We start from the raw sequence: 19822 nt of genomic DNA on the forward strand, positions 1-19822 counted from the left end.
ACCAAGTCAGCATAAAAGTTTAGGACACTTTATTATAATTGCACAGGGAATGGAAAGTAATGGTAAGATGGTGACAATTTGGCCATCATATCCCACAATGCTGAGCAACTGCCAAATATACTCTTGATTGCTTATCCTGTCTAAATAAGGATTATACCACCAACAGGAATAAATACACAGAATGGAGCCAGAAGGACAATGCATCAGAAGTTAAATTGTTTGGGGATTAGTCTGACTGTAAAAAACTATTGTAGATGAAAAATGGTGCTCATTCAAAAGGTACAAACAGCGTGTATAACATTTGGTTTTTAATACTACTTTTTTTTTAAATAAGTGAAGAGTTTATAAAAACTATAAAATCTCTCCCTGACAGAGACAGAGTGTGCCTCTACTTACAGTAAGTTACCAGTAGCTCCGTAATTTTAAAAGTTCATGTCACCTCAGTAATGCTATCCTTAGCACCCAGCAAACCATAAACTGAAGATCTTCATAACTGTTGGGAAGGAGTTCTCTTTTCTTTTCATTATTGCTGCCCATTAAATCTTAATTCCTGGTTTTCTTCTGCTCAGTATCAAGGTGTCAACAAACTACTTTTAGAAGATGGCTTTGCTCCAAGTCATGCACAGTGAAAAAGGAAAAAGAAGACCAGGGAGCACAGGAAGCTATGATCTTAGAATAGTTAGATATGTAGCACGAAATTTTTCCTGTCCTATTTCCAGGCCCATGATTCTCTCCAGCCCATGGGAGAATCTATAAACAAATTTCACTCTGATGTGGACTCAATTACACTTTGCCCTTATTGTCTACAAATGTGACCATCTTGTGTGTGTTGCTGTTTTCATTTCTATGCCACTCACTTAAAAGAAAAATAAATTATTTTCATAGCCTCTGAAAACTTACCCTCACTCCATGCCAATGACAGAACTAATCTTACTTCTGCTCAGGCACAGAGTTCTTCAATGTCTCTCTCTCTGTCCCCCATTTGCAAACAAAAAGCAATACAGACTACCAAACCTACATGACATCCCAGAGGAGATATGAAACATGCTGAGATTGGGTCACTGTATGTATGTTATGATGTGGATTTTAATTGCAAAACTACAGAAGATTTCTGCCTAGAGAACATCCACCCTCCAGGGACATACAGGACATGGGAGCTATGGAAATGCTCCTGTTCATTCAGCTGTTACCGAGCAGTGGTTAACTTCAGCCACAGCAAGGATGGTAGCACATGGCGCAATCCTATTTTTATCATTGCAAAAAACTCAGTGGCGCAAGTTTAGAAAACTGCCATGCAGTTCAGACATCACAGAAGCATGTTGGGTAACCTTAATTAAACATCTCATCAGCTGGATTGTGTGCGATAAGCAGTGTCCTTATCTGTGCTGCTATATGCCTCTGTGGAAATAAAGGTAATGAATGTTTTTGCTATTATTAACTTACACTTTGCTTCAAGCTGATAGCAAAAGTAAACAAAAATATTTCACTTTTGGTATGGTCCTTTGGCATCCCAGCTCCAACAAAGTAGTGCTTAGATGTCCAAGTGTGAGATTCACAGTTCATATGGTTTCTTGTCAAAACTATGTTTCTGTCATATGTATTGCAAATTTACTAATAGTTCAGGTAAAACTCTTTGGAAAAAAGATAGGGAAAAGAGGGGCCCTGTTTTGGTCACTACTCCTGAAGAAACATATCAGCCTGGATGGAGTCATAGCAACAGTATCAAAACTAGCCAGTATATTGGGTATATGGACAAATGGTAAAAAATGCAAAGTGATTTTTTTAGTCAAGAAAAAAAAAAGACTGTGGCAGAATAACTAATAATCTTCATATATATATATCTACTATACATATGTATATGCATGTATACGTATATGTAGCTGCCATAAAAATGAAGTGTGTCAGATGTTACATGTGTTCAGTGCAGGCAGGGTAGAAAAAATCATTTAGCAGGCAGCAACACATATATAAATTGGATGCTAAAAGAAAATATATTACTGTTGTAAGAAGCTAGGCATGTTGTTGAACTTGCATTGGTTTACCCAAATGATATTCAATACATATGTGTCAAAGGTGTTCTAGAGCAATATATAGAGATATATGTATTTAGAGAAATTTTGTATGTACATATATACTTACAGATACTGATTCTTTTCTTAGAACATGGTGAGGGAGGTAAGTCCTACAACAATGAAAAAAAAAAAAAAAAAGAATTTTCTTGTGAATTGAACACTTGTCATCTGCGATTCTCACATATCCAGATGGAATAGCCTTACATACCTGATATCAAATAAGGGTAGAAAAGATTGATATTGGCTTAGGGTAGTGAAGAAATTTTTGAGTGTTGAATTGAAAGGAAAAAAGTGGAAGTTCAAAATTGATTCTTTTTAATGGTTTGCAGTCTGGTGAACAACTGGTTTTCTGCATTCCAGTTGTAGCTGGCAGCAATGTGAGTATATGCTGGCAAAGGGCAAAAGAAACAATCAAAGGGCAGAGAACTGTGATTAGGAGAAAACAAAAAGCCTCCTGAAATGTGCAATGTGAAAGGAGATGAGAAAGATGGGAAACTGCATATGGAGCTAACTTCATTGCAGCAGGGGAGGCAGGTGGGAGTTAACACAGGCATCCATACAAGAGCAGTATTCCCTGATCCTTAGGCATATGTTTATCAGGGCTCTGAATGCACTAATAGGACTTAATTGTCCTGACCAGCTTTAGGGGAACCCCCACTCACTCATCAGTCCAGGAACAGCTCAGGAGAGCTGTTTCCATTCCTGTCGCTTGGATGAACTTTGGACATACCTTCCATCTCCTGCTGCTTGTGGCTGGACACTCTGGGCTCATCCCTCACCATGTCTGGAGCTCTGTAACCATTGCTGGGCTCTGGCCACTGTGTTTGAATCTTGTGGGGTTGTGTCCTGGTTGGGGAGGACACAGCCCTACCTTGGATCACCCCCTGTGCCCACTCGTTTTCCATCATGGAGAAACTCTGCTCTTGTTGCTTCCTGAGAATATCAAACCAGCCACCACTCTGACTTCTTGACTACATGACAGTGAGTTTTTTGAATCTTGTATGTCTTCTCCCCTGTGATACAAATGCATATTTTGTATATTTTGTACTAAAAATAAAGAGAAAACACATTTACAGTTTCTTCTATGCTTCCATGAATTCACTGTATTCAAAATACAAACATTCAGTTTATTCTGTTATATAAGTTATCTTCATTTAATAAAATTATACCTACAGTGGCCTCTAGGGGCACATGCAAATCACTAAGATGTCTCAAAGATTCATCAGTCAGGCCCATGTCATTCACTGATCATCTCTTCAGCAGGGAACAGCCTAGGTCAGGGGAGGATCTTGTGTCTTTCTGACACTGCGACAGACTCCTGCCAAACGTGTATTGGTCCTGTATGAAGACCTGCTTTATAGAAACCCTGCTCTGTGTGTGCAGTTTCACATTTGTTTGGCTTCTGACAGGAGGTAATCCCTAAATTGGCTTTGCTACAGATAATACTTTGGCATGAACTTAGGACTTTCCAGTTTGCTTCTGCACTAATGAAAATCAGTGAATTAACTGCTACAGACACCTAGATTATTTCTCTGGTTTTCTGAATGAGATTTACCAAGTTTACTGGGGCTGAAGTCCTCTTGAAAAGAATGCTGTCAGCCATGGAAAAAAATCTTTCTATCCCTCCAATGTAGAGTACTCCGTTTTCTTGGAGCCAAACTGTACACCAATGGTGTTATATTACATCAGAAATGCAACGTGTTGAAATTGTGAACCAACACTGGACGTGGTATTTCACAATGCCCTAAACCTCACCTTCATCCGTAAACAGTACTTATAGGACTTACAGTACTTATAGCTTGCTCATACTGAAACTATGTTATCTCAGGAGATGCAGGACTAATAGTCAGCCTTGCCAAGCACTTTTCCCTTATAAAAAAATGTAATAATAAAATATTAAAATCTAGATGCTTCTGAATCATATAACTTCAAAGAAATTTCAACAAACATTCCACTTGTCCCTCAGCTTGGGAATAGACACAACACTGTATTTTCGGCACCAACCAGCTCCCACATGCACCATCTTCTGCCACCTGCTTCTTGTGATACAGTGGTGTGAGAATTCATGAGTACGGGCCCAACCACATCTCCACCAAAGGAAACGAAAGCTGGATTTGAGCACACATCTTTATTTGAGCACATATATTTATTTAGCACCTCATAGCCGCAGTGTGAATAAATGCTTTTGGTTACCGCTTTCAGCCATGTCACCTCTGTGGCTGAAATGACGCAGTCGGAGTGTTGAAAAACAGTGATCGGGCTAAGAAATGTAAGATTACAGAGCCTCAGGTGCAGTTTCACCCTTCAGCTCTGCTGATGCCACTTTACAGCCGTTTTCTCTTCCCATTCCTTGCAGTGTGACCCCACAGGGGTGCTCCTCAGGTGGGTTTGAGCGCCGGTACAGCGTTCACAACCCCACCTCACGGGCTAACGACTACCATACCCCACAGAAACAAATAAACATTCACACTACAAACAAAACATCGATCTTTTAGCCCCCATCCCACGCCCAGTGCAGCCTTTAACCGCGGCGCAGGCCCCAGGCAGCCGGCTGAGGCGCGGCTGAAGCGCGGCCGCGGCGGGGCTGAGGGGCGGCGCGCGCGGCCCCGCGGCGGGAGCGCGCCTGTGAGGCTGCGGGCGGCCGCCATCTTGTCTCCACAGCCGGCTGCTCCCCCAGTGCAAGTGAAGCAGCCCCGCCAGCCCCCTCCTCCTCCTCCTCCGCTCCCTCCTCCTCCTCCTCCTTCTCCTCCTCATCCCTCCCACTCCACCCAGCCGTAGCCGCCGGTCAGAAAGGGGGGCGAGCGGGGAAACGAAGGCCGCGGGGCGGGGAAGGGAAGGAAGGGAGGGAGGGAGGTTGGGGGGGGGGGAACCGGGGAGCCGTGAGGGGGGCGGGCGGGCTGTGGGGTGCCCGGCCCTCCCCGGGGGCTCGGCCCTTTTTGGGGGGCCTGTCCCTGCCTGGGGGGGTTTGTGCCAGCCCGGGGGGTTGTCCCTTTTTGGGGACTTGTCCCTCCCCGGGGCCGGCAGCCCCTCGGCTCGCCCCCGGTGCCCCCTTGGCGGTGTCAGCTCGGGGGGGGGGCCGGGCTGCGCTCTCGATGGGATAAGCTGTAAACATGTTCAGCTTTGAAGGGGATTTCAAAACAAGGCCCAAGGTGTCCCTCGGAGGAGCGAGTAGGAAGGTAAGAGACGCCGCCTGTCTGTCTCCGTGTTTATGTCTGTGCCTCGGTTTTTCTCGCCCCCCTTTCGGCGTTACCGGGATTTATTTATTTTATTTATTTATTTATTTTTTCCTACCGCTGGGCCTTCAAAAAATGGGAGCAGCTATGACTAAGGCTTCCCAGGGAGGAGAAAGCCTCCTCTCCCCACGATGCATTGATCTTCTGTCTCCTTGCCTCTATTTATCTGTCACCATTCTTGCCGAAATCAGGCCCCACGCAGGCTGGGACCTGGGGGACGAGGAAATGTCTCCTGAGGTCGCCCCCTCTCCAAGCCAGCTTTTTTGGCTGGGGGACACCTCCGAGCAGCTCCCCTCGCCGGAGGGCTCCTGAGGTGAGCAGGGGAAAGACCCAGAGACCCCTGAAGCATCCCTACGAGGGGAATTTCCTGGGCCTGACCCCCAGGTTGCTGGTGGGGAATGGCCTCACCCGGCCCTACAGCAACGCGTATCATTGGGGGGCTTCAAACCCACCGAGGGCAGGTTGGCAGGTCACACACACAGCTCTAGTTTTTCTCCTCCAAGTTTACGTTCAGGCAGCTTGTGAGCAGCGGTTAATTGCCCGCTCTAGCAGGCTGTTGAATCTCCTGGCGTTTATTGATGGAAGCAGTTCTTTTAGGTCTTGTTGGAGTGAAATGGTTTATTTAGGTCTTGCTGATTGGACGGGGTAGTCAGACGCTTAGCCAAGCACAGGAGAGCATGAGGAGCAAGAGAAAGGGCAGAGTGTTTTCAGAAGTGGCCTGATTCGTAAGGGACACTTCAGTGCACTGCTAAAACACTGCTTCCTCATGTTATTCAACGTTATTGCGTGTAAAGCCAATTGCTATTTTCATTCTTACCTTTGAATCTTAACAGGAATAAAAGTACATCTCAGGTTTTTGTTATTGTACACTGTAAGCAAGTTCAGTTCTCTGAAACTTTTAAGGTTTGTCAGTAAGTTTGGAAGGTAACCAAAATACTTCAGTGTTTGATGTTAAAATGACAGTAAACTTTCCTTTTCGGTGTCTTTTACGTATTTTATTAAATAAAGGGTGTAACAGGGCTGCATTAAACCACCTAACTTTTCATCTGAATCATATGCTTATACTAAGATGCTTGTGTTCATAAGACTGCATACAGTGGCATTACATGGGTCGAAAATATAAATATTGTGCAGTTGAAGTAGGAATTGGCAGAACAAGTCCTGGTCCTTGACAATATGCTTTAGGTATTGTAACTTTTGGCATCAACTTGCTAACAGTGGTACTTACAGAACACGTTTCCTTCTCTAGAAGTAAACAACAGACTCAAATCTTCTGTTACACTTACTAAGACCTTAATGAAAATTCAGCAGAATTTTCTGTGGTTATACATTTTTAATGATACGGGACCAATTTATTAACCTTATGCAGGTATAAATTTAGCAGCACAAATGTTGTGAGATAAAGGAAGTTGAGACTGATGCACAGGGCTTCACTCTAGCCAATTCAAAGATAATATTTCACGATCAGATTTGTACTGACTGGCCCACAGATTTCAGGATTTCCCATTGCTCCACTGAAGTGCTTGTGCTGTATCAATGCAAATGAGTTAGTCACAGTTCTGGCCATTCTGATTATGGACATCGTAAAAAGCCCTTGGAATAGTTGCTAATTCTCAGAAAATCTGCAATACTTGGGATTTCAAAACACAGTTTACCTCAACTTTTATGTAAACGCAGTACCACAGAGTTTGGTGTGGTAGGTGTTTGTGTGGGTTTCGAGACTTCTCACCATCTCTTGTCACAGGCTTCTTGTGATTGTGTTTCGTACTCATTAGGCTTCAGTTTTACTGGAGGCTGAATTGTGAAATGTTTCTTTTCAGCATTTTGTATGCATGGATTAAGAAACTTCTTTTTTAAACTTTCCCATTCTCCTCTCACCTCCCCAGGTGGTATCTTTTTACAAAGCTACAGTTCTTGGTTGAAGCTCCACTCTTCTGCGACGCTCCGTTAGTTAGCTGGATGCTGAATACTGCCTGTTTTGATTCCTTTGGTGGAATAAAACAACTCAAAAATAACATTGGAATCTGTTTGCAGGGTGCTTAATGCTAGGAATTATCTTCTGCCTGATGCGGGGAAGTTTCCCAAATTTTGTTGTACCTGTACAGCTACGTAAGTGACACCTGCTTGGTATAAAAGCGGAGACTCCAGTTTGAGCAGCCAGTCAGCGCTCACTGTGCTAGCGAGGTCATCCTGAAGTGGCTACGACCACATCAGAAACCTTCTGCAAACGTGACCAGTGCAAGAGTGGTTTTGCCAGTGTGACCACAGCCACAAACAAGAACCTTGTCTGTCATGGGTCACACATACTGCTACCCCAAATGACTTTGCTGCTTATGTTTGTAGTGGAGATGTGCCTAGATCTCCTTGGGCCTTCTGACTGTTAACTTTATTTAGGAAGTCCTATCAGGATGGATACAACTACAGAAATACAGTCCTGTCTAAAACGGGACTTGTCATGTCATTAATTGTGGCAGTTAGAAAACTTACAATCCAAACTGACATGTTCATAAATTTATAAAGACTTAAGGCAGATTAGAGTTGATAGATGTATGAGTTTGAAAAGAGGAATTTGTTTAGGTTCTCAGACTTGAAAGAGAACCCACTTCACTATACCCAATGTGTAAAAAAGCAGGCCTTTTAAAAAATGGATGATGAGATGTAATTTAAACATACATTTCATGTTACCGGTAGCTTTCCTAACCGAAGGTACTGAATCTGACGTACTTTCTCACCACTAAGTTTTATGGTATTTTTGAAGTATAAGAGCAGACAGCTTCAGTTTGTGTTTACACTGTGGGCATCTTACGTTCATTGTGGTGGTCTGGATTGTGGATGGTGTAGCACTTAAATCCAGCTGAACTTTTTTTGAAAACAAAAACAAACAAACAAACAAAAACAGTCTTTGTCTAACTTACTAAGTCCTGGATTTCAGAATTAATTTTATCAAAATAACTGTTCCATGGACTGTTCCTTTCAAAATACCGTAGCATTTAAATACGACATTTTAAGTAAGTATAAAAGATAGTAGATGGTAATGTCAGCATTTGGACTGCTCCCTCTGTGTACTTTCACAAATCTGCTGATTCACGTGGATTATTTGCATTAGTTGTGTGTTTGTGTGAGGGTATAGGTACTATTTCTGTGTTTTACTTATTTACAAAGTAGTAAGCTGTTGTTGAAACTACTATTTTTAACTTTGGGGAGTGATTATTGTCACCTTCAAAACATGATTCCCTGCTTTTCGAGGCTCTTGGTAAGTTATTTTCAGGTTTAGTTTTTATTACAACTGGTAAAACCTTCTAAAAATACTTAAGTAAGGTAGCCTCCAAAACACTTGCCTCATGTTGGGGTTCCATATGCAAACATCTTGATAATTGGTGGATGTTTTGTACAGAACATTTATTGTTGGCCAAGAGGCTGTGGTTGCAGAATTCCTGTGGTGTGGCGGGCAAGAAAATAGATGAATTGAGGAGCTGGTTTGGGTGCCGTTCAGACTGAGCTAGCCCAATTCCCTCACGGTACAGTGGACCAAAACTGATGCTTCTGCACCTGGGTGGTGGTTCCCAGCTCATAGTTCGTTGCCTGTATTGCAAGCAGTGACTGATGTTAGCTCACTGATCTAATCCAATCTAGGCTTTTTTAGGGTGCTATAGGGTGAGCTTTCTGCTGGAGCAGAGAGCTGATGTGATTCGGCCTTCAGGCTGAGGCAGGAGAGGGGTGAGCGTGGCACAGCCCTGGCATCGTTGTCACTGTCCCTTCTGGTGGCTGCTCGTGGGCCTCGCTCATTCTGTCATGAAGGTGGACTCCTGGTGGCATAGTGCAGAAATACCATTAGCCCTTCAGCCTGATTTGGTCAGGTCAGACCTGTTGATCCTTTACTAATTTTGCCAATTATAAGAAAAAATATGAGGCACCAGTCCTTGAGAGCATAATGTGTAGGGGTACCCCCACGGCTGTGCTGGGGTGTACAAGGGGCTCTGTAGTGCTGCAGCATTCATTTAGGTTGTTAAATGAATTAATGACTTCTTGTAAGCCTTTAACAGGAAAAATGGCTAAAATAATATTAAGTCAAATTTACTGTGCCATCTGAAATCTGTAAAAATATGCTTTTATAAATCCCAGCACAGTTTAAAATAAAGTATTTTTAATTACAGTGCAAAATGAGATGGCTTTAGAAATTCCTGGAGAGGAAGACTTTTTAACACAGATGAGTTAACACTGATTAAAGAGAAAGTGAAACCAGTACCAGTGAGTGTCTCCTTGTTTCTTTTGTTTTATCTTGTGGAAACACGTGGAAAATTACTAATGAGCCAGTAATGATGACTCTGTAGATTAAGTCCCCTTAATTTTCCTTAACATGGTTGTCTTTGTAACTCGAAGTTCTTTGATTATTAAAGTGTGTTTGTATTTGATTTCAGTAGTTACTGATGCACTTTCTTAAATTAGTAGCATAACATTAAGCATTACATTCCTCAGTGTTCCTTCCCCCACTTCAGCTGAAGTGTCAATAGGAAACTATATAATGTATGCATACTAGATGATTCTTTTTCCTCTCAATAATACTAAGCATCCTCATTTGAAAGGAAGCTACACATGATAGAGCTGTAGTTAGCTGACAGCAGTGATTACACTGTTGTTTTCAGTTTTGCAGTGTTATCTCAAAAGCAGAAATATGTTTTGAATTTACAGGTCTATTTTTTCTGCTTCTTTCTGAGAAGATTAAAAGTGACTCAAAACTGCAATGTCATATGAAATACACGTCTTAACAACCATCCTACAGACAAAGTGGGTGTAAACTTAAAAAGCAACCTGTTTGCATTTCATTTGCTCTCTCGAGCCTCCACTAAATCCGGGTTCTACTGCATGTGGCTTTGTGGCTGCCGTGGTGGAGGTGGTTCCAGATGCTCTCTGAGTCCTAAGGTAAAATTTGAGCCAAAATGCTGAGATGTTTTCTTGTAAGCACATTGATTTCAGTGAGCCCAGACTTTCCTTGGACAAATGCCACTTCTGTGGGGCATATTTTAAGTATTTTCAAGCATCTCCTTCTGGAAGATGGCTTTCTGTACCATCTTCCTTAATCACGACTTAAATATTCAGAGATGTAAAGAGTCACAAACTGTTTTATAGCAGATTTTTTCAAGCTCCTGGTAGTGTTTTACTCAGGCTAGTAGAGCTGTATGTTTGATGGAATTCAAATTGTCCAGGGTCAGTTCAAGACACTGCGTGCCTTTAAAATACTAACTTCTTTTAATGCTCAGAAAAGCCAATTGATGTGGAGTTTATCTTGTCTAAAATAGTACTGGGAATTAGAAAAGCTGCTGAGAACCACTTTGGAGAGGGATGTCTGCCCAGTGTCCACATTTATTCGCTATAAATAGATGCTACAAAATCTTCCTTTTATTAGCTGGACTTATCAATTTACCAAGCACTTGTGTTGAAAGGAATTTTCTTCTCTAAATTGCTTAGGTCACCTTATTTACTTTGGTTATGTGGTTCAAACTAAATTTGACTGAAATGTCACAACCCTTATTTTAAGGAAAGAAGTACCTGTCTTTTGTATATTAAAAGATGAAGTGCTTTTTTTTTTTTCCCCATAAAAATTCCTTAGAAGTCTTGCCTTGTAAGGTCTATTTTAATGCTAGATAGAATAGCATTTTTAACTTACTAAATAATCACCTATATTTTACAAAGCAATCTCAACTGTTTATTAACAGTATTTCAATTGTTAACATTTTTCTTTATGCTTTCAAAGTGTGTTGTTGTTGTTTTTAAATAATGGGTTCACTATTTAAACAGTACCTGAAAACAATTGCTTACTTTCATGTTTGCACCTCACAAATTTTCAAATTTACTAGCATGGAGTTAAGATGCCTTGATTAACATGGCTGTCCAGGAGTGTTCAATTTCAGTTTTTAAGACTCAACAAATCCTAGGAATATATTTTGGGGAAAAAAAGGTTTTTTGTTTTTCTTTTTTCTGACCCGATTTTTGAGCCAAGAGTGCTGAAAGTTTAGAAACAATTGCATGTAAAAATGCAGGACAAAAAGGAGCATAATTCATATATTTTCTGTTATTCAGTCTTTTTTCTGGGTGTTTTAACACTGGAAGTTGTGTAAGCATACGTTTGCAGGAAAACAGTATATTTCGACAAAATTAGGTCAAGAAAGCAGTCCTAATTTCCAATGTGATTTTTCTTATGTATTTAATGTGAATTGAAGTACTGATGTTTACATCGTTAGGCTGTCGGATGCTGCTCTTCTCCTCAGCTCATCATCAGCAGTGGTACAGCTTTGAACTTTGCACTACATACCAGCTTTATCCTGATGTATAATTTAACATTTTAAATATTCCTTTATATTTTTTTGATGACTGTTACAGACTTTGTTTGCTGTCTTCCATCTGCTTCCTTCTTTTCACCTCTTTCCCCTTCTATCTTACTCGTTGAGTCATTATCCGTAATGTCATGGTGTGTTTTGCTGTTTCTTTGCTTTCTTGTTTGTGTCGTGCCTCACATACCTGGTGAAGAAAACTTCTCACAGTGCAGGTTGTATCCTTGGGCTTGAGGTTGGTTGTCTTTACTGCAGAAAGACCAGTGGAGGAAGGAGCAGGCAGAAAAGGGTCTGTTAATACAGAAAACATTGCATGAAACAAGCAGACGGTGTGTTCTGGGCTTCGGAGGCCAAGCTTCTGGAGGAAGGAAGACCAAAAAATAGGCGGTGTTGGGAGTTATGGGTGAATGGCTTTCTCCTTCTTTTGAGCTAGGGTTGGAGGTAGGAAGACAAGCTGATGCTTTTTTCCCTGGCTGCCTACCTTAATGAGTAGGATTGATACCTGCCTTCTGTACCCAAAAGGAGAACATCAGCCCCTCTAGCTGGAAAGTGGATAGCTCGATCAGCACAGAGGTGAGGCAAAGAGGGGGGGGAGTAGGAGTGAGCTGGGTGTAATCTATGGAAGCTACTGTAACATGGTCTCATGCTGTCCATAGCTGTGGCAGGGGCTAGGACAAGAGGTGGTGTAACGCTGTTCCGCAGCTGGCAGCAGTTGTGTCCCCCGTATAGGTGGGAGCTGTCAGATGTGCAGCACTTCCAGTAGCGGGGCTGCAGATCTGTGGTGTTGACAACCAGCCACAGAGACTGGGCGTCTTCTGGGTTATGCAGAGCTACTGAGTTCAGCTCTTTTTCACCAGTCTGTTTATTGAGAGTCTAGACAGGGAAGATTTCGGAGATGAATCTGCAGTAAGCTGTCTTTAAGAAGTTTGATAGAATCCCATTTGTAGGTGAAGAAAATAATTTCATAGTTCCTGTCATCTCTTTCCCCCAGCAGGTTTCTTCTTGATTGCATATTTATACTGTTTTTTCTTAGTTTCTGAAATGAGGTATTGGAATTGTGTTGAATACACAAGTAGCTCTCAAGGAGATATCATTGTTTAAAATGCATTTCTTGCGCTGAATTTGAATACAGTCTTTGGCCATACTTATGATTGCATTCCTTTGTTTCTGTTCTCTTTGTGTGCCACCTGCACAAGAACAGAATTATTTGACCTGTAATCATTTCTTTTACGTTAGGTGATACTTACCTGAATATTTTGTTTGTTGTCTTAAGGCAGTTCCTCTCTTATACCTAATTTAACAAGATGGTGTTTATCTTTCAAATACTCAAAGCAAGTTTGTGACATCGACTAGAATTTGTAGTGTGTTCTTTTTGAAGTGGATTAATTTAAGAAGTGGTCACTTCAGTAAGATCCCAGTACACAGCTGGTGATACACTAAGTGAGGGGTGGCTGCCCTCTTATATCTCTCTGTACCCAAATACATTAGGTTATTTGATTCTGGTAAGCTCCCATGCCATTTATTTACCTTTTTCTATCAATCACTTGCATTTATTGTGTTCGTCTCTTTTTCATATCATTCCCTTCTCCACTCATGTTGTAAATTGTCTTTTATTTTCTTTGTGTTTTGTTGCTTTTTGTTGTTGTTAATGGGCTCTGAATCGGAAGGAGAAACTTAGCACCATTGCTTCTAATCAGAAATGCTCTCAACTGCCTCTGCCTGCGGGATGAAGGGCTCCAGGACTGCTGAAGAAGTGTCACTGAGATAATTACTAAACATTTCTAGCAACGTTTTACTAACTTGTACAATGTATTGGGCATCTGCTGTTGGAAAAGAAGTAATCTATATAAAAAAAAGCCTTGACATTTTAGGTTGTCTCTTGGGTATTTCTTAGTTTAGAACATTATTTAGTCTTCTTTTTGAGTGATGGCAGAAACTTGTTTCCAGGCAGATCCAACCCCTTTCCTGTTGCTTGAAATGTGTTGTCTTATATACGGATTTTGGTACAACTTGTTTTCACTGTGTTTAACGCCTGGAAAAAAACTTGTATTTAGAGGGCAGTAGCTGTATTTAGTGGTCTCTTTGGCTGTAAAATACTGTTTTTAGAGGAAAAGATGGTTAACCTTCTTGTGGGATTTTTTACTTTGTGCTTGCTCCAGTAAATGATGTGAAATACAAATCTAGTTTGAAATTCTTCTGTTGCATCTATGTTTTTTCTTCTCCTTGGTGCTCTGTGCTAAAGTATTTTCTATCCTAAGAAATTTGGAGAATCGTGACCTCCTTACTTCCTTTGTGTCTTGAGAAAAGCAGTGCAGAGCTTTGCCTTCAGTTCTTCTATCTGCCTATAGGCACAGGAAATATTGCAGTGCAGTTGTTTTAGAAGTGGTTAAATATTTTTAAAACACTTGTTGCCAAATTTAGCTTTATTTTTATGTATTTAGATGCAATACATCCTCAGCTTGGGGGTATATTATTTCTTAACTTCTCTAGACTAAGAATGCCATAAGAAAATGCAAGTTATTATTTTTGTAGTAGAAGGAAAAAAAAAAGTAGTTTCCTAAAATATATGGTCTTAGACTGGACTTAGGAAGGTGCCAGGGTACTTTCAAATGTTACTTTGTACAGCGGGAGCTGAAAACCCTGCATCCAAAAAGAATTATTTTGTGTATTTCACAGGAAACAACACAGATCCACCCCATAAGAGATTCTTGCAAATAAAACATTGTTTGTATTTTGTAACTTATGTGCACAAATCTAAGGTTGTGGCTTAAAAGCTAATGCACAGGTTTGCTCTTGTACTGGTGGTGTCCTTCAGAGGCTTCGTGAATACTTCAGTTGTGTTTTCTTTTCCTTTGTTGGAGAGAGCGTTCTCCTGAAAGTTTCAGCTTGTAGCTTTAACTTCATGTAGAGTTCAACGTTTTTAAAGAAAAAAAACACATCACATTTATTATATGAGTCTATTTTGACAACCTTTCTGGACAAGTTATGAGAAAAGAAGTAAATACGTGTTTAACGCTTTTTGCAGGTTAGACAAAGCGTAGAGCTTCGGAACAGTGTGGGATTACCTCGAGCGTGCCACAACTTGCTGTGCATACCTGGGCCAATAGTTTACACTCTGAGCAGGGAAAATGCTAAACATTTAGAAGTACCTGGTGGGATTGGGACCCTAGGATGCTTCAGCTTCCCCATTTGTAAATGAATTTTGTTTGCCTAGGTTATTGGGATGCTGAGAACACAAACCTGGACAGTCCGTTTGGCTATTGCCTGCCTGTCCCTTTTTACGTAACCTCTGTCACCAGGCTTCTGGGAGGCTGTGTGCAGAAAATGGTTAACAGTCAACTTTTGTTCCCCAAATCTGTAGATTAAATATCATGAACAATTTTAAATCGTGTTTGGATGAAGGTGTAATAGTGTCTTTCTTTTTGCTTTTTAGGAGGAAAAGGCTTCTCTCCTGCATCGCACTCAGGAAGAAAGGCGAAAACGAGAGGTAAAGTAGACTGTAAGCATTTGCATGCGCACTGGATTTTTCTTTGATGTGATAACATTTGCAGCCCAAAGTACTTTATTCCACTGCAGTTGTACTTAGTTCAGGAATGCTTTGTTTCAGTTTGTGAGTACTATGTAGTCTTCCAATATACTAGAAGTGACAAAACTGGCTGCTTTTATGGTTCTTCCCAGAAGCGATTTTCATCTCAAAAGAAGGTAATTAAGTATGCACTGGGTGCGAAGGGAATTTTTCCTTTTATTATGATGCTCGTTTATCTAATCTTTGTTGAGAAAAGCTAGGTGTTTGGTTAGTAAATTGTGTGTCTTTGCCATGCCCATAATCTGTTAGTATGAATTGGTCTTGGCAGACTGCCTTCTACACCTGTTTTGGCTGTGGTTTCCAGGATGACCTTCCATAAACCACGTCCCCAGTTTGCGTCTCAGATCTGTAAAGGGTTTGAATGCATCATAAAGTGCTTTGAAATCAGCAAATAATTGAGAGGCAATTGTGAGGCTGATGTGTGAGTCTAGGAAATCTTAATACTGACTTGTGATGTATGTTACTAGCATAGATAATTCAGTCTGGAACAAAGCAAAGGAGGAAATACACACTGAAAGGAAAAGTAGCAGTTTTGAAACGTAACACCTTAGTGAATTTGCCCCTTCCAACCCGGGCTGTTCTGTGATTCAGTGATAGGTGGCAATCTAAAAACAATTTAGTACTATTGCATGGAAGTGAATACATTCATTTTATCTTTCTTTCCTTTTCTGGTATGAGGAGAAATCATTTCTGGTCTTAAGAAATGATTTTAAAAATATAACTGTCTAGTTTTCATGCTAATCAGGAAAACAGAATGTTTACCCCTTTCAAGATGTTTGACCCTTGCTAGATTAAAGACAGGTTCTGTGGGGGCTCATCCTTTTCTGCAGACAATTACTGCTTTTTTCTCTCCAACCTAGATGTACAAATATGGACCAAGTTTAAGTACAAAATTGCTAGGATTTTTCCAGTTATTTAAAAATGCTGTTACAAATCACACTTACGATCACTGAGACCTTAACAAGTGCAAAAAGATTGTTGTGCTTCAAAACCATTTTGCCAACTATCAAAATAACCCATTCAGTTGTTCAGTTCTGTCTGGTGCAAAGGCGATGCAGTGCCATGTATCTGTATGTGTACATACATGTATGCGTACACATACGGTCATCTTTGGCACATACCAGTCACTCACAAAATGAATGAAGAGTTTGTGCAGAGAAGAGATTATTATTACTGTTATTATTTTTAAAGGATGACTCTTCTGATAATAAAGGTAGTTGTGGCTTTAAAAAAAACGTCTGTAGCAGAACCTTAGCAGTGACCTTAAACACTGGGTCACTAAATCACAGTTCTGTGTGCTAGGACAAAGCCTGTGACTAGAGAAAATGAGAAGGTGTCTATCTTTTAGTCAAGCATTACATTATGGTTATGAAGAGACAGCCTGTCTGTAACTGAAACTCTCTCCTGCTTTCCCCCATACTTTGTATTGTCTCTGTTAGAAACTTCAGAGAGGAAGAATATCCTCTGGCGTATCAAATTTTAATCTTTGGTTCAGGCTCTGGAGGTAACAGGCTCTTTCAAGCTTATTCAGATTAGTTGACTGGGGAACTGAGGTTTCCAGGAAAAGTAAAATAGACATTGGATGGTAATTCAGAAATGGATCTTGGTGTTTCTCTGGTCAGTTCTGTTCAAGTTCTTGTCCATAAAATTTGGATGTCTTTTTTTTTTTCCCAATAAAATGAGAAGTCAAGGGTTTTGAGTTTATAAGTTTAATTAAAGTGTTTTGGAAAGTTCACCAACTGCTTTGTAGTGTTAGGTTTGATGAGCAAGTATTTATTCGCTTCCCTTTTCATCTTCTAAGAAACTAAATGGACATTGTTAGAAACCTAATTACAGTAGCCACTTCCCGTAGATTTTTATTGTGATTGGATACACTGGGGGTGTTGTCAGGAGATACGTGGTGTGCTCTTTCAATAGTACATGAAGCAAACTGGCTTTCAGTTCCTCAAAGTGAGTCATCTTAAAGGGATGATTTTAACTAGTCTTTCTAGCTAATGAGGAAGACTTCATAAAGTTATGTACTTCATATGACTTGTTTGAAGGAGCGAGCAGGAATTCTTATACCATAAAGTGCAGTTAGGCATTAAGCTTAATTTTCCTTCTGACAGCAGTATTCTCACCAAATAACTTTTTTTCTGTTATTTATTCTGTTATTTTTTGTTGTTATTTTTTTCCCTACATCCAAACTGTACCAGGCTCTTAATGCTGGTATATTACTTGAATGGAAATGAGTAAGTGGGACTTCAAGGTCAGCTGCTCTGTGCAGAAAGATGAGTAGTATTATTGAATTTGGTCATTGCTTCAACATTGTAGTATTAAGACTTTGTCTAATAAAAATTAAATGTGTTTTTTGAATAGTATTATGTACTTACTGAGTATTAAAAATTATTTTGTATGACATAGTGCAAACTTAAAGCCAGACAAAACTTTCTCCCCAGTGTATGTGTTGACTGCTGAACTTCAGTGCTTAATTTTCATTAAATTTTGTTGTGAATACAAATAAATCTGATAAAAGTGTAGAAAATTGAGTTGGTTCTAGTGCTGATTTTTGATTGATTTATTCTTTTTTTTCTTTTCCTTTTTTCAGGAAGAAAGGCGGAGGCTGAAAAATGCAATAATAATCCAGTCATTTGTAAGGGGGTACAGAGACAGAAAACATCAAGTAAGTATTCATTTATTTATTGAGAAAGATGCAAAACAGTTTTGCTGGAAGAGAGGCTTTCTAGTAAAAAATAAATAAATAAATAAATAAATAATTCATTGAGAGATCTTTGGTTTTTGAGTATTTTGTGACCTAACAGAACACAAGTTTTCTTCTTCATATCTTCCAATGAACCTCATCTTCTTAGTAGATGAATGCAGAGCACTTTTATGACAGATGACTTCAGATTTTTTGTGTTTACAGTGTGTATGAAAACACTTACACACTTGCAGCTTTCACATGCCAGTGAAGCTTTGTGTGTATGCATGTGTGTGAGGCTAAGGTGGTAGCCTGAGTCAAAAGATTCTTTTTGCTGGATTGATTATTCTGTTTAAATTTGCTAATATTTATTGAGTAAACTAGTTGAAAATATTTGATGTAATGTTCTTTACTTGAAAAGTAAAAAATTCGTTGCCAGGTGTACCTTTGAATTACAGAAGGCAAACATGGCTTTGACTGTGCTTCTGTGTGTATGCTTTGATCTGTTAATGAATATGTGCTGCATGCACTTAATTACTTTGCTACCTCTTAGGATAGGAAACTGAAATCAGTTTTTTAAAGCTTTGCATCCCTATATAACTTCATAACCATTATTGATATATTAATGTCATTTTGTTTCAAAGTACTCTATCCAAAGAAGTGAATTTGATCGCTGTGCTAACTTGGCCCAGTCTGGAGGAACATTTTCCACCGCTAATGGAGCTGATTTGACCCTTTTAGTTCGTCAGCTACTCTTTTTCTATAGACAGAATGAGGATTCTAAGCGTCTGGTGAGTACTGTTAAAGATTTTGATTGGTAGTAGACTTTTTTCATATACTTTTAAAATATTATTTCACTTGGAAGGTTTAGAAGGGATGCAGAAACAGCTTTGACTACTTCAGTAAATTCATTTAGAAGTTCTGTATTTTGTTGGCCTGTAAAACATCAGCATCCCAACTTTTGTTGTTCTTTATTTAGACAGAATAACTTAAAATTAGATTTTATATTTGTGTACACATGCACACATACGCAGTCTGGGTCATGAAGAATCCTCCCGTGTAATCCACAATTCAATAAATTAGTTACATTTTTTAACAACTTTTTTCTCCTACCTGTCTGGTAATTTCTAAGGTGTTTTTCTTAACAGAGAAACTTGTTGCAAGAGTTAGTTGTAAATATATTTCAGTGTTACTCTTGGGAGTTTAATAATAAGTTGTGTTTTATGTTGTTTAACAAATCGCTATTATAATAATGTAATTATTATAATAGCGATTTGTAATTGTAATTATCCTTGTAATTATAAGGAATGTAGATATATCTATATGTATATGTATGTAGCATATATATATATATATATATATATATATATATATATATATATATATATATATACTGCTTCTATGCTTGATACAACAGGACTGAAATACAGTTGTATGTTGGAATAAAAAACACAGTTAATTGTAATAAACAGTAAACTTGTGTGTATCTTTTCCCAGATATGGATGTGTCAGAATTTAATTAAACAGAGTTCTCAGTTTGTTAAGCAATTGGATAGTCCAGACAGACTTACGTGCTTATTCCAAATAAAAAGACTGTTGGGGCTGTGTTGCAGGTAATTTTTTTTTTCTATATGCTACTGTCTAAAAAGTTTTCAGGAATTACACTGGACACTTGTTTCTTCCTTTTTTGCAGCAAGTGAAGTACTACAAGTAAATTTACTTAAGGAGAGGTTTATGTTAACCATATATGCAGACCATTAAAGTGATACTTTTTCCTGTTTAAAAACAATGTTCTTGAAGTCCATCGACTCTCAGGTTCATATGCAGCATGTGTTTAAGGGCTGCTCTGCCTATTGATAGACTTAAGTGTATTCTCAAGTGTTGCGTGTATCAGTATCATTATAAATTTTTGTTGGAACCAG

The 19822-nt window shown here is 39.5% G+C and overlaps 1 protein-coding gene across 1 annotated transcript in view; it reads left to right on the top strand.

The window, feature by feature from the left end:
• Positions 1 to 4984: 4984 nt before the first annotated feature.
• UBE3C (ubiquitin protein ligase E3C) overlaps positions 4985 to 19822 on the top strand; it is a 76366-nt gene continuing 61528 nt past the window's right edge. Inside the window, exons 1-5 of the mRNA XM_032183446.1 lie at positions 4985 to 5248; positions 15068 to 15121; positions 17808 to 17882; positions 18545 to 18691; positions 19398 to 19513. Of these exons, the coding sequence (XP_032039337.1) occupies positions 5183 to 5248; positions 15068 to 15121; positions 17808 to 17882; positions 18545 to 18691; positions 19398 to 19513 (458 nt within the window). The 5' untranslated portion in view covers positions 4985 to 5182. The remainder of the gene's footprint in view (positions 5249 to 15067; positions 15122 to 17807; positions 17883 to 18544; positions 18692 to 19397; positions 19514 to 19822) is intronic.

Source organism: Aythya fuligula, chromosome 2 (assembly GCF_009819795.1).
Source record: "Aythya fuligula isolate bAytFul2 chromosome 2, bAytFul2.pri, whole genome shotgun sequence".
Lineage (NCBI taxonomy): Eukaryota > Metazoa > Chordata > Aves > Anseriformes > Anatidae > Aythya > Aythya fuligula.